The 13,123-nt window shown below is 40.3% G+C and overlaps 2 protein-coding genes across 2 annotated transcripts in view; both read left to right on the forward strand.

The window, feature by feature from the left end:
- Positions 1-3,309: 3,309 nt before the first annotated feature.
- LOC118887807 (transcription factor BTF3-like) lies at positions 3,310-4,190 on the forward strand. Its single transcript, XM_036838628.1, has 2 exons — positions 3,310-3,425; positions 3,669-4,190. The coding sequence occupies exon 2, from the start codon at positions 3,684-3,686 to the stop codon at positions 4,188-4,190; it is 507 nt and encodes a 168-aa protein (XP_036694523.1). The 5' UTR covers positions 3,310-3,425; positions 3,669-3,683.
- A 1,917-nt stretch (positions 4,191-6,107) lies between these two features.
- UNC5D (unc-5 netrin receptor D) overlaps positions 6,108-13,123 on the forward strand; it is a 288,529-nt gene continuing 281,513 nt past the window's right edge. The window contains exon 1 of the mRNA XM_036838629.1: positions 6,108-6,219. Within this exon, the coding sequence (XP_036694524.1) occupies positions 6,108-6,219 (112 nt within the window). The remainder of the gene's footprint in view (positions 6,220-13,123) is intronic.

Genomic DNA, 13,123 nt, shown 5'->3' on the forward strand with positions numbered 1-13,123 from the left:
GTCTAGTTCTGATTTGTAAATAAGTTCATTTGTGTCATTTTTAAAAATTAGATTCCATGTATGAGTGATATCATATGATATTTGTCTTTCTCTATCTGACTTACTTCACTTAGTATGAAAATCTCTAGGTCCATCCATGTTGCTGCAAATGGCATTATTTCGTTCTTTTTTATGGCTGAGTAATATTCCATTGTATATAATTGAGGCAAATGTGGCTCTTGGAGACCCTGGGACATAGCACATGCTGAATTTCTTCCCTTGTATTCTTACCCCGCTCTGGATACTTTCTCATCAGCTCCTAAGTTGAAATAGGCATCGTTGGTTGGGTTCTTGCATGTGTGCACACCTGTGACCAGTTACCAGCTCCTGGCTCTGACTCCTTCAGGGAAAATACAGCCTCATTGTTGAGGCTGTGACAAATAGCCTCTTACAACCTCTGCCCCGTGTGGTTGCCCGGAGCCCAAGAAACACCACCATAGCTTCACCAGTGAACTCAAACACAGACAGCTTGCCCAGCGTCTTGGCTTGGCAAGACAAGTCAGTTTTGCAGTCTACTTATTGGAACCCAGTTCCTTGTTTTTTTCAGGAGGTGATTTTTGCACTGTTTTGGGGTCTGTGTGGTTCACAGAGGTCCTGCAAAACTTCCCCCTGATCACCTGGCCTGCTCTCGCCACTCTCAAGGACTTAACGGGAATATTGATGTATACCGAAGATGACACACATACATCAGTGTCTGGTATTTATGTAATGTCACACTTAACTCATTAATTCATTCTTGACAGGGACAAATGTACAGTAAAATTTACCAATTGGGACTAATTGACAGAAAGGCCAATTATATAGTGAAGTCTCTATTCACTGGAATCCAACTAGCAAGACCCCAATTCATCAGTTGTTGAGTCTTCATGTGTAAGGGAATTCACAGCTCTTAGGAAAATCAAGCTTTCAGGGACTTTTCCTCTCAGAAGTGATTTCTAGATTATTCCTTAGGGTCAGTATATGAGCAGCGCCTCTTTCACTGAACTCTGATCTTGGTAACCAGGCTTCATGAGGTGCTGTAAAACCCTGAGATGCCAAGAAAATAGATGAGTCTTGTATAATTCTAACTGACATGATTTCCGGCTAATTCTCACTGTCCCAGTGTGCAAAATGATGATCATAACAATAGCAAAAACAGCACTGATTTCAATATCCTGAACACAATAATAAGCATTTTATATGGTTTAAATTCTAATTTTCACAACCACCGTAGGGAGGAAGTTCTAAGTTTACCCCTATTTTGCATATAAGAAAATGGAGGTTTAGGTGTTAAATAAATTACTGAAGGTCTCACAGTGATATCGGGTTATCTGAATCCAGGCTCTCTGACTCCAGAGCTGATTAAGCTGATTAAGCTTAAGAATCTTTCTGGGCCTCTGACTCTTAGAAGGAAAAGGACACTGAGAGGCAATGATTGCCTCCTCATCTGATGTGCTTTGGCAGAAGATGGACAATATGTTGATAGAAGTTCAAGCATCTGAAGGGTGTTGAGATAAGGTTATATTTAAATTTTATTCCAACTCTGAGATGCTATAATTCTAACTGGAAAACACACCCAACCAGAACACCTCAACCCCATACAATCTCAACTATTATCTATGTACTACGGTAAGGCACGTTACAAGCATAAAGCATAAATTAAAAAGACGTTTGATAACTTTCTCAATTCATAGTCATGCAAATAGAGTTGAATTCTCTGAGTAGATTATTAAGTGGATTTACTTAGCCCTCATGTAGAATGGAGGCTTCTGAAGTCCTTGAAAGATAGGAGTTTTTAAACTAGTTTCAACAGTTTCTTCCTCCAGTCTTACTTACATTTTTAAAATTTACTTGGCAGACTCTCCTGTTATAGAAAATTTAGAGGTGTATCTGTATAAAGTATCGTTTCTAATTAGGGTATAAATTAGGGATACTCTACTACAGAATGTGTAGGTCTACTAAGTTATTGAATGTGAGAGCAGATTGCAGATGTGTTTGCACTGTATCTCAGTTCACCATGTATTCTGAGGACTCGTTACTCAAAGACACACAGAAAAAATGAATAAGGGAAGGAAGTCTGTCTCTCCACATATTAAAATATTAAAAGAGTAATCAGGCCTGAGGTCACTTCATTAGTTACCTGGCTGCATTAACCTTGGTTCTTAGAAAGTTTTACCATTATCTATTTTTAAAAAAACTAATTGAATTTACTAAGAACTTAAATTGCAAGGGAAGAAATGTAATTTATGCAGTAGGATTCATATAATCTGACCAAGAGCAGTTTCTTGAACTTTGGAGGGTATTACAATCTTTTTTTTAAATTTAATTTTATTTATTTTTTATACAGCAGGTTCTTACTAGTTATCTATTTTATGCATATTAGTGTATACATGTCAATCCCAATCTCCCACTTCATCCCACCACCGACTCCCCCTGCCACTTTCCCCCCTTGGTGTCCATACGTTTGTTCTCTACATCTGTGTCTCTATTTCTGCCTTGCAAACCGGTACATCTGTACCATTTTTCTAGATTCCACATATATACATTAATATACGATATTTGTTTTTCTCTTTCTGACTTGCTTCACTCTGTATGACAGTCTCTAGGTCCATCCACGTCTCTACAAATGACCCAATTTTGTTCCTTTTTATGGCTGAGTAATATTCCATTGTATATATGTACCACATCTTCTTTATCCATTTGTCGATGGGCATTTAGGTATTACAATCTTGAGAAACACTGGCAAAAATTATTTTAGTTTCTTTCTTACAGTGACCCATTTAAGGTGAGGACTGTCGACCTTTTTCTACCCTTTGTCTTCTTCCACTTCACAAACCTGGATGATTAAGAACTACTGATTTTTTCTTGTACCTGCTTTCCCCCATATTTCCCTTTATCATTCAGGATAGAATAGCTTTCTAGAGCTGTTTGGAAATCATCCTTAGCATCCTTACCAGATCCTTATATCAGCTTTCATGACTCAAGAAGAAGAACGTATAAGGTTTGCAGCCTTACTGAGCCAGAGTCTTGTCCAGGTACTTGGGATTTGCCAGTGACCTAGAGACAGGTCCCTGCCTTTGTGTACCTGACATCCTAGTAGAGATGCAGGGAATAGACTATGCTTTATAAATAAGAAAAGTGATCTAGAAACTTAGAAGGTGAAAATACTATGGAAAAAAAAAAAGTCAGGGCATGAGGGAGTGAAGAGGGGCATGGGTTTCAGGATTAAACAGGGCCATCAGGGGTGGCCTCAGAGAAAAGGTAACATCTGAGCCGATGTAAAGAAAGTGAGCTCTAGCTGCCATCTTGCGTCCCCGCGTGTGTGCCCCTTATCTCAGCTGGTCTGCCCGAGACCCCCTGAGCGCCAACCCTAGTCCCCCGCGTGGCCCCATTTCCGCTCCAACAAGGTACAAAAAGGCTCTGGACACCGGCATGGGAGGAGGATGGGAACGGGGGCGGGAAGTGCCCGGAAGGAGCGAGACAGGGAGGGACAGGGCAGGAGAGGAAGGCGATGCTACGGACAGGCGCACCCACTCAGGCTGACCCTCCGGGTCGAGGTGGGGCCAGCGGTGGCCTCCCTGGGGGCCAGGCGATGCCGTCTCTTGTCTCTTCCTCCACCTCGCGGCGGAACCCGAGGACAGCAGCCTCGGAGGAAAGAAGCGATCATGAACCAGGAGAAACTCGCCAAACTGCAGGCACAAGTGCGCATGGGTGGGAAAGCAACTGCTCGCAGAAAGAAGAAGGTGGTTCATAGAACAGCCACAGAAGAGGACAGAAAACTTCAGTTCCCTTTAAAGAAGTTAGGGGAAAACGATATCTCTGGTATTGAAGGGGTGCATATGTTCACAAACCAAGGAACAGTGATCCACTTTCACAACCCTGAAGTTCAGGCATCTCTGGCAGCGGACACTTTCACCCTCACAGGCCATGCTGAGACAAAGCAGCTGACAGAAATGCTACCCAGCATCTTAAACCAGCTTGGTGCAGACAGTCTGACCAGTTTAAGGAGACTGGCTGAAGCTCTGCCCAAACAGTCTGTGGATGGAAAGGCACCACTTGCTACTGGAGAGTTGGAGGTTGATGAAGTTCCAGATCCTGTGGAGAATTTTGATGAGGCTTCCAAGGATGAAGGAAACGGAATTGAGTCAGCTTCTGACGAGGATAAAGCTTGAAGTTCCTGGGAGCTGCTATTTTATATTGTGATTGCTTTTTAAAATTTTGTTTACGGATCTGATAAAATCTAGATCTCTAATATTTTTAAGCCCAAACCCCTGGACACTGCAGCTCTTTTCAGTTTTTGCTTATATACAATTCATTCTTTGCCACTAACTAAGGTGAAGAACCCTGGGAATAAAGTTTGAAACAAAGGTTAATAAAGTTTCTTTGCCTAGTTTTAAAAAAAAAAAAGGGAAAGTGAGATCATGACTCCTCTGTCTGGAAATGCCAAAGGTTCGTCATCTCGCTCAGACTCAAACTCAAAAGTCCAGGGGCCTAAAAGGGCCTGCATGTGTGTTGTCCCCATTCCTTCCTTATTCTCATCTCCTCCTCCTCTCTACCCTTTGCCACCTCCCCACCCTCCCCCATACACACCTCTCTCCACATTTGCTTCCTATGGTTTCTCTAGTATTAAAGGCACACTGTCGCCTCAGGACCTTTGCATATACTGTTCCCTGTGCTTGAAATGTTCTTTCCTAAATATGCATTGCCTTCTTACCTCCTTTGCCATCCTAAGCCCTTCTAGCCACACTGTCATCAATTGTAATTCCCTCTTTACCCAACAATCTCTTCCCTGCTCTATTTTTTCTACAGAACTTTGTCATCATCTAACATGCTATATATTTTTATATGTGTTGAAAATGTGTATATTGTCTGTCTCTCCCTGCCCTAAAAACGTCAACTACTTGAAGGGGAGGGATTTTGTCTCCTGATACTCACTCAGTATTTCACTCCTAGCATGGTGCATGAAGCAGAGAAGGCATCAAAGAAATTGTCCTTGAGCCACTGAATGGTGGTGTGTATAATGGTTACTTACCTGTTAAATAGGTTCTTTTAAAACCTCTGAAAAGAGTTTGCTTTTTAAAACTAAATAATGCATGCAACTGGTCATTTTGTTTACATCATTCACTTAACATTTTCAAGCATTGCAGAAATACACTTCACCGATGGATTGCGTAAAATTCCATTTGAGGAAATTGGAGTCAATTGCTTATCATTAAAAACACAAGCCACAGAAATAAGAAATCTGTTGGTGAAAAGGGTGTGGAGGTAGGAAGAGCCTCCAAATTAAAGAAAGTAGATTGAATTAATTTGTTCAGTATTAGTTGGTTCAGTATGGTGTTTCAATAGAACCCTCATTCCCCACCTATCCTTCAACTGGATCCATCATGCATCTCAGCAGCCAGGTGACCTAAGAAGCGTAAGCCCCACACAGGAAAGAATGGTTAAACAGTTCATGTGCAAGACTGAGGACCTGGAGTGCTGGTGTGCAATCCTCTCTCCATCATTAACATGCTGCAGACCCTTTTAGCTTCCCCTGCCATCACCTACCCACCTGCCAAGCTCTTACACAGTTAGGGAGTGAGCAAACGAGGGCTTTCGAGAGAAGCCTTGAAGAGACATTATCAGAACACCAGAGTGATCCAGCTCTGCATCACAGAGCAGATGGAACTTGTTGCAACCACCCAAGAAGAGTCAAACCCGACATCCATTTCCGGCCTGGCTTGTTCACAGCATCCTAATCTGAGCAGATAAGCTCCCGTCGCTGGGAACGAGGTAGTGGTAGAAAATGGTCTTTTGGTCCTTGCATCCCGACCTGGGAGATGCTACTAGCCGACTACAGCTTTCAACGTGCCTTTACTTTGTTTGAATGTAGCATTCCTTTGGCTTTAAAAGTCTGAAAGTATTTTCTTCTTCTTTAGTGGCCATTCAAACACAAGGCGAAATCAACATTTTAACATTCAGATAAGCAAGGAGTTCGTTTGCAGTTCGAGATTTGGAGGACACTGCTTTTGTGTGAGAATATTTGAAATTTCCACAAGTTATTGCACATTCATTCCTGGAGTTTTCATTGCAGAAAATTGCCAGAAGGAATGGATTTTGTCTTCTTCAGCTGGCAGGACAATTTTCCACCCGTCGCCCAAATATTTGATGAGAAGGGTTATGTTGCCGGCTCTGAAAGTTTATACTGTGGATCCTTCGGAAGTGAGAAGGTCTAATGAAACTACTACCCTGATATGAGAGTCCAGCTTGCTAAAGCGTCTGTGAAGTTGTGGATGGATTTCTGATGGTTAGGGCGATTTCTGAAAGACTAGCTTCAATGATGCACACACACACACACTCAACTTGCTGCATGGCAAATGATGTTTTTCTTTTTTTTTTTTTTTTTTGCTGTAACGATATTCTTGTATTCAGCAAAACTCTTGTGTGGCCTTTCCAAAGATATGAATTAATTGCCTGAAATTATTGTTGTTTATCTTCCTGGTAAATGGAACCAAAAAGAAGCACTGGTCCATGGGTGTAGATGAAATTGTCACTTGATTTCAGGTTCGAGTAATGTATTGTCTCCGTTGAGTTTTATACTCCCGTGTTGTTGGTTAGGTATGTTCAGCAGAGTCAGTACAATCAGCAGAAACAGATTTCAAAATTCCGTGCGTAATGGCAGCAACCTTTTAAGCTGTCAGAGTAAATATAAAACTGTTCTTCCCTTGTTTCTTCAAACACTTTATGGACTTCGTAAGTAATAATATTGCTGCTGTCAGAAGAATTTTTCTGGAGCATAGATTTTACTGTGCCATGTCAGGACTCCACAGTTGCCACAGAGGGAAGGCTAAAATTCTTGGGCTGGCATTCCTGTCCCTGGCTAATGAGGCTCTGACTTAGCTATTTTAACTTATTTTTCATTCTCCCATGTACCTTACAAGTGAGCGAAACTGAACTACTATTTCCTACGCATTCTTTGTAGATTTCCTAATCCCCATACTTTTTTTTTTTTTTAAAGACTGAAGATGGTTTTTTTTTTTAAGTTGGCAAGCTTTTTTGGTATTTTAATTAATTAATTAATTAATTTATGGCTGCATTGGGTCTTCGTTGCTGTGCGCAGGCTTTCTCTACTTGCAGTGAGCGGGGGCTACTCTTCGTTGCGGTGCGAGGGCTTCTCATTGCGATGGCTTCTCTTGTTGCGGAGCATGGGCTCTAGGCTCGCAGGCTTCAGTAGTTGTGGCATGCGGGCTTCAGTGGTTGTGGCTCACGGGCTCTAGAGTGCAGGCTCAGTAGTTGTGGTGCACGGGCTTAGCTGCTCTGCGGCATGTGGGATCTTCCCGGACCAGGGCTCGAACCTGTGTCCCCTGCATTGGCAGGCAGATTCTTAACCACTGCGCCATCAGGGAGGCCCATCCCCATACTTTTGTTTGTGCTGTTTCTCATCTTTCTTTATCAAATTCAAATTTTACCTACCCCTCATGACCTAACTCAAATTCTACTCTCCCCAAAAAGCCTTCCAAAAACTATGCAGCTGGAGATAATATATTACTTTCTGAACTCAGACCACTTCATAGACATGGTTTATGAAATCTTTCCGTTTGTTTTTTATTCCCATCAGTTGCACACAAATCTCGAATAAGATAGATTCCATCGTTAAAAGCATTTTGTTGTGTTGTTAACGTGAACATAATAGCCTTGCTCCAAACGGAATTGCGTGTTTCTCTTCTGAAAGTCTGCTCCGGTTTGTACTGGATGTTGGTACAGTTGACACTTGAATCACACAGGTTTGAACTGCGTGTGTCCACTTATACGCAAAATTTTTTTTGATATTAAATGCTGCAGTGCCACATGATCTGTGGTTGTCTGAGTTGGCAGATGCAGAAACTGCAGATACAGAGGCAGTGCTTCAGTGGGGGGGGGCAGATGCAAATTATACCTGGATTTTCGATTTCACAGAGAGTGGGCGCCCCTAGCCCCCATGTTGTTCAGGGTTCAGCTGTTACCTCTCACAGCTCATTAGTGTCAGCTGGCTGGTCGTTTGGCATTTTGCCACCCCAACAGAGCTTCACCAATCTGCAGAAAGCCACTGTGTTGATCATAGTCTTTCCCATATGATGTTTTCAACTGATGGGGACAACAGCATTCACACCAGGAACACCTGAGACAGAACCGAAAAGCTGATCGTAAATCAACCCTTCAGCTCTCTTCCTCGCTCTGTCTCTGCTGCCCACCCCAACCCCCGCCCCAGATGCACCTACCCAGACCTTCCCCTTCAGGCTCAGCCCCTGCAGGGGCTGCTTCCTCCTCCCTCTCTCTGGGCACAAGTCCTTGAGGATACCTTTACTTTGTGCCTCCCAAGAAGAGCTGTGCCATCCTGTGTAAGTGGCGGTGTGCAAGTGTATAAGGAGCCCCAGGTTGGACATGCCACGTCTTCTTCGAGTGTTAATTTTACTTGAAAATATGAGGTCATTATTTTTTTGCTTTGGTTTTATTCCCGAGATGTATTATAAAGCAAAACTCAAAATCTGGCTGAATTTTACGATGCAGTAGATACGGGAGAGATGTCTTGTTCGTGGTCCTGCTGTTCTTTTCGCCGACACTCTTTAGAGATCTACATTCATTCTTCTCTGCCAGCAGGATGATTTCAATACAATAATTGAAAACTTTGATGTCATCAAGCCTCTTTAGTTGATTGATTTTTGTCCCCTCTCTTTGCCTTATTTTCTTTTTTAAAAAAATTTATTTTATTTATTTATTTTTTGGCTGTGTTGGGTCTTTGTTGCTGAGCGCGGGCTTTCTCTATTTGCAGCGGGCGAGCTAGGATTCTCTTTGTTGCGGTGCGGTGGCTTCTCTTGTTGCGGAGCACGGGCTGTAGGTGTGTGGGCTTCAGTAGTTGTGGCTCGTGGGCTTAGCTGCTCCACGGCACGTGGGATCTTCCCGGACCAGGGATCGAACTGCGTTGGCAGGTGGATTCTTAACCACTGTGCCACCAGAGAAGTCCCTTTGCCTTATTTTCTAAGATTTTTCTTTACTTCTCCCCCAAACCAACGGTTCTGCCCCAACTTCATAAATGTGCCTACCTTTAACTTCTCTGTTTGAGGCAGCCAGAAGGCTAATAGAGCATCTAGATTGTCATGCAGTTTGGATCAAAGAATTTGGGACCCAGATTTATGGATGGAAAAGAGTGGAAAGGGTAGGACCTAGTTCTTGCTGGTGTCATGGCAGATCTGTAATAAAGCAGATCTTAACATGGGGGACAATAGGCGATATTTTTGTTTCCATTCTCTTTTAAAGAGAGGGAAGTAAGATTGGGAAGGTACACTTACTTGTTTGTGTGTGGATCTGTGCTTCTCTTCAGCTGGGAGAGATTAAGAGAGGGGCTACCATCCGCTGAATTTTAACCTAGGGTCCTAGGATGCTGTAGATTTGTAGAGCAATTAGGGGTGTGGACTACTTTCAACAGTTCACAAAGCGTAATGAAAAGTGTGCCTTTACTCACAATGCATTTTTCTGCTTTTGGCTGGAACTTTTGAAATTCGGTAGAATTATATTGGTAATGATGGATTAATCAGAGATTCTGACTGTTGTTGTCTCTGAGAATTTTTAAAAATACAGAAAAAACACTTGTATACCCATCTTTCACCCTGCTCTTTCTTAATTATTTATTAATCATAAGTAGTATTTTCCATATCCGCTTGATAGATTTTTAACAAGAGAAATAAGTAGTACGGATAAAATTAAAGTGCTTTTTCTTCCAAACCCCTTTCCGTCTTCTTTCCCTTCACCATCTTCCCAAGAGCAGCTTCTCTCAGTAATTTAATAGCCTTCTATTTTATTTTCATATTTTAGCATACATTTATATACTAGGGAGTACATAATTTTCATTGCATTGCTTTATGACTATAATTTATAAAAATTTACAGAAATGGAATCCTACAGAATATATCCTTCTGTAACATGTCTCATTCTTTTTTCCTCTCATGTAACATAAATTGAGATTTAGCCATGTTGGTAGATTGATTGATGGTCCCTGCTGACTACAGTATAGTAGTTTATTCCATGAATACACCTTATTTGATTTGTTCTACTCTCATTAGATATATTTTATTTTTTCTCTAGAAAGCATCTAAAACATACTTAATGTGTGCTTATCTGGGCTCATGTCCTGATGGAAATTTCTATATTTCTTTAATTACTAAAAAGCAGTGGGGGAAATTATTTAACAAATGTCGTTTGCTAGGCAGAATCCTTTAAATCGTGGACTCCAAAGGAAGAACTAGTCAAAGGAATTGGATGCCATTGATGTAATGCACCTCTCTGCCCATGAACAGGGCTCAATTTAAGTCCTCTTACAAATTTTCTCTCTACCCTTTGAAAAAATACCAGAGTATGGGTCCACAAATCCCTTTGGTTACATATTTTAGTTTCTCCGGACACTAGAGTTCAGAAGTTTTTCGTAGCATTTGACCTAAATTCCTACTTCTGTCATTGAAGCCCCATTGCCTCTTGCTTTCTCCACAAGTACTGAAGACCAGGTACTTAACGCCAGTCTTAAAAATAACCCTTTCTATCCCGAAATTCTTTTTTCCCTTAGCCTGCAGGAATGCGGTCTCTTTAAATCCTTCTCCTAGGATTTCTTCCCCTAGATCATTTGGGTAGTTCTAATGCAGGCCTTTTTTAGATTTATTTATATCTTTAGCTTTATAGTGCTTAAAGCTAAAAAAAAAAAAAGAGATCTTATGATGGCCTTCAACAAGACTGCTAGGATCACCTCATAGCTTTTACATGTGACTTTCTGTGTTTATACTTATGTATACATGCATATGTATTTGTCTCCTTATTCAGGAAATGATATATTGTGTTCCTTCTGCTTAGCAAGCCTTACACATTTACAATACACATATACTCACACACACACACACACACACACACACACACACACACACACACACACACACACACACACACTCATAGTACTGCCTGGCTAGATTATACTTAGCATGTGACCTATTAGGTTGGCCAGTTATGCCTTTTGATATGTTGCACAAAGACAATTGTTACAGTTTTTACTATTTAGGCATTTTAGTTGATTTAAAAAAAAAAAAAGTGGGGTGACTAGAGCATGCCTGAAAATGTGTAAAGAAAATTCATAGCAGGATTGTTTTCAATAGCCAAATGAAATAAAGTAAAATGGCCATTAACAGGAGAATGGATAAGTAAATCATGATGTAGTCACACAATGGAATACTTCAATGAAATGTATGAACCTCAACCACATACGTTGGCAACGATGAATTTTAAAAACAATGTTGAGAGCAAAAAGCAATCAGAAGAATAAGAATGGCCAATAAACGTATGAAAAGTGGCCAGCAGCATTAGCCGTTAGGGAACTACACATCACAACCATGAGAAACTACTTCATATTAACACTAGGATGCCTGTATTCAAAAAGAAAGATAATAACAAAGCTGTATTCAATAACAAAGATAATAAGAATGAGAGGATATGGAGAAATTTGAATCTTTATACATTGTTGGTAGAAACGTAAAATTGTATAGCCATTGTGGAAAAGAGTTGGTTGTTCAGAGTTAAGCATAGGGTAACCATACAACCCACCAATTTTACTCCTAGATATACCCGAAAGAAATGAAAACATATGTCCGTGCAAAATCTTGTTTATAAATGTCCATAGCAACATTATTTACAGTATGAAAATGTCCCAGATATCCATCAACTGATGAATGGATAAACTATGGTTTATCCATGCAATGGAATATTCCTTGATAATAAGGAAGGAAGTCTAGAGATATGCTACATGGATGAACCTTCAACGCAACACAAACGATCACATACTGTATAATTCAATTTATGTAAAATGTCCAGAATAGGCAAATTTAGAGAGAGAAAAATTGGATTAATGATTGCCAGGCGCTGGGGTCAGGGGAAGAGGAGGAGTAGCTGTTAATGGGTACAAGATTTCTTTTGGGGGGGTGTGATAAAAATAGTCCAAACTTAGATTGTAGTGATAGTTACACAAATCTGTGAATTCACTGAGACTACTGAATTGTATACTTCAAGTGGTGGATTTTGTGGAAGGGGAATTCTATCTCAAAGATTTTTTTTTTTATTCAGAAGAATGAGTGTACTCTTCCAGTTTTTATAAAGTTCGAAACCAATCAACTAAACAATATGTTGTCTAGGGTTGTATTCCCATATGGTAAAAATATAAACAGAAAGGGGGAAATTATCTGAAAAAAGAAAGGAAAAAAACCAACAGCACAGAATGGTGGTTGTTAGCACTGAGTTTTAGATGGTATCACAGCAGAAAATTACAGAGCCATGGTGTTGGGAATATTCTGTTTTCTTAGGTTGAATAGTGTGTTCCTTTTACTGTCATGCTTCATTTCTGATGTTTACATATATCGTTTTAATCAATGTGTATTACTAAAAATTTTATCTGCATCAAGTACTTTATAGTAAAATTCTGAATGCATCCTTCTCTGCTTTATGAAGGACATATATTGTTCCACTAATGTAATGTGTGCTCTGTTTATACTGTTTCCATTCCCTCAAAGAGACTAGTAGGGAGGGCCTGTGGGTGGGCATCCAGTTGAGGTGGCCCATTGCTTAGCTGGCACATTAATGAGCTTTTGGTTGTTTTGAATTGTTATGTATTAGAAAATGGAGGGAATGCAAGTTTTTTTCCCCAAAAGTCAGTTTTGTTGTTGTTTTGCCCTTTAAGAAGGAATAGGCAGAGGAGGAATAGGTGAGGGTAAGAAGTGAGAGAAAAATGACAAAATTACATGGGGAAGTAGACAAGTTATTTTCATGAAAATGGCAATCTGATACCCAATTTAAATTATGTTTTCCTGAAATTTAAATGCCATCCAGCTCTGGGGACATTAATATAATCCTGCTGTGTAACGAAGACTTTGTGTAAGTAAACTTCATTGAGCATTTATTTTTAATGTTTTGGTGGTTTTTTATTGATATAGTTTACATATAACATTATATTTCAGTTGTACAACTTAATAACTTTATATTTGTATCTATTGCAAAATGATCACCATAAATCTAGTTAACATCCGTCACCATCATAGGTACAAATATTTTTTTCTTGTGGTGA

The sequence above is a fragment of the Balaenoptera musculus genome, chromosome 21 (genome assembly GCF_009873245.2).
Source record: "Balaenoptera musculus isolate JJ_BM4_2016_0621 chromosome 21, mBalMus1.pri.v3, whole genome shotgun sequence".
NCBI lineage: Eukaryota > Metazoa > Chordata > Mammalia > Artiodactyla > Balaenopteridae > Balaenoptera > Balaenoptera musculus.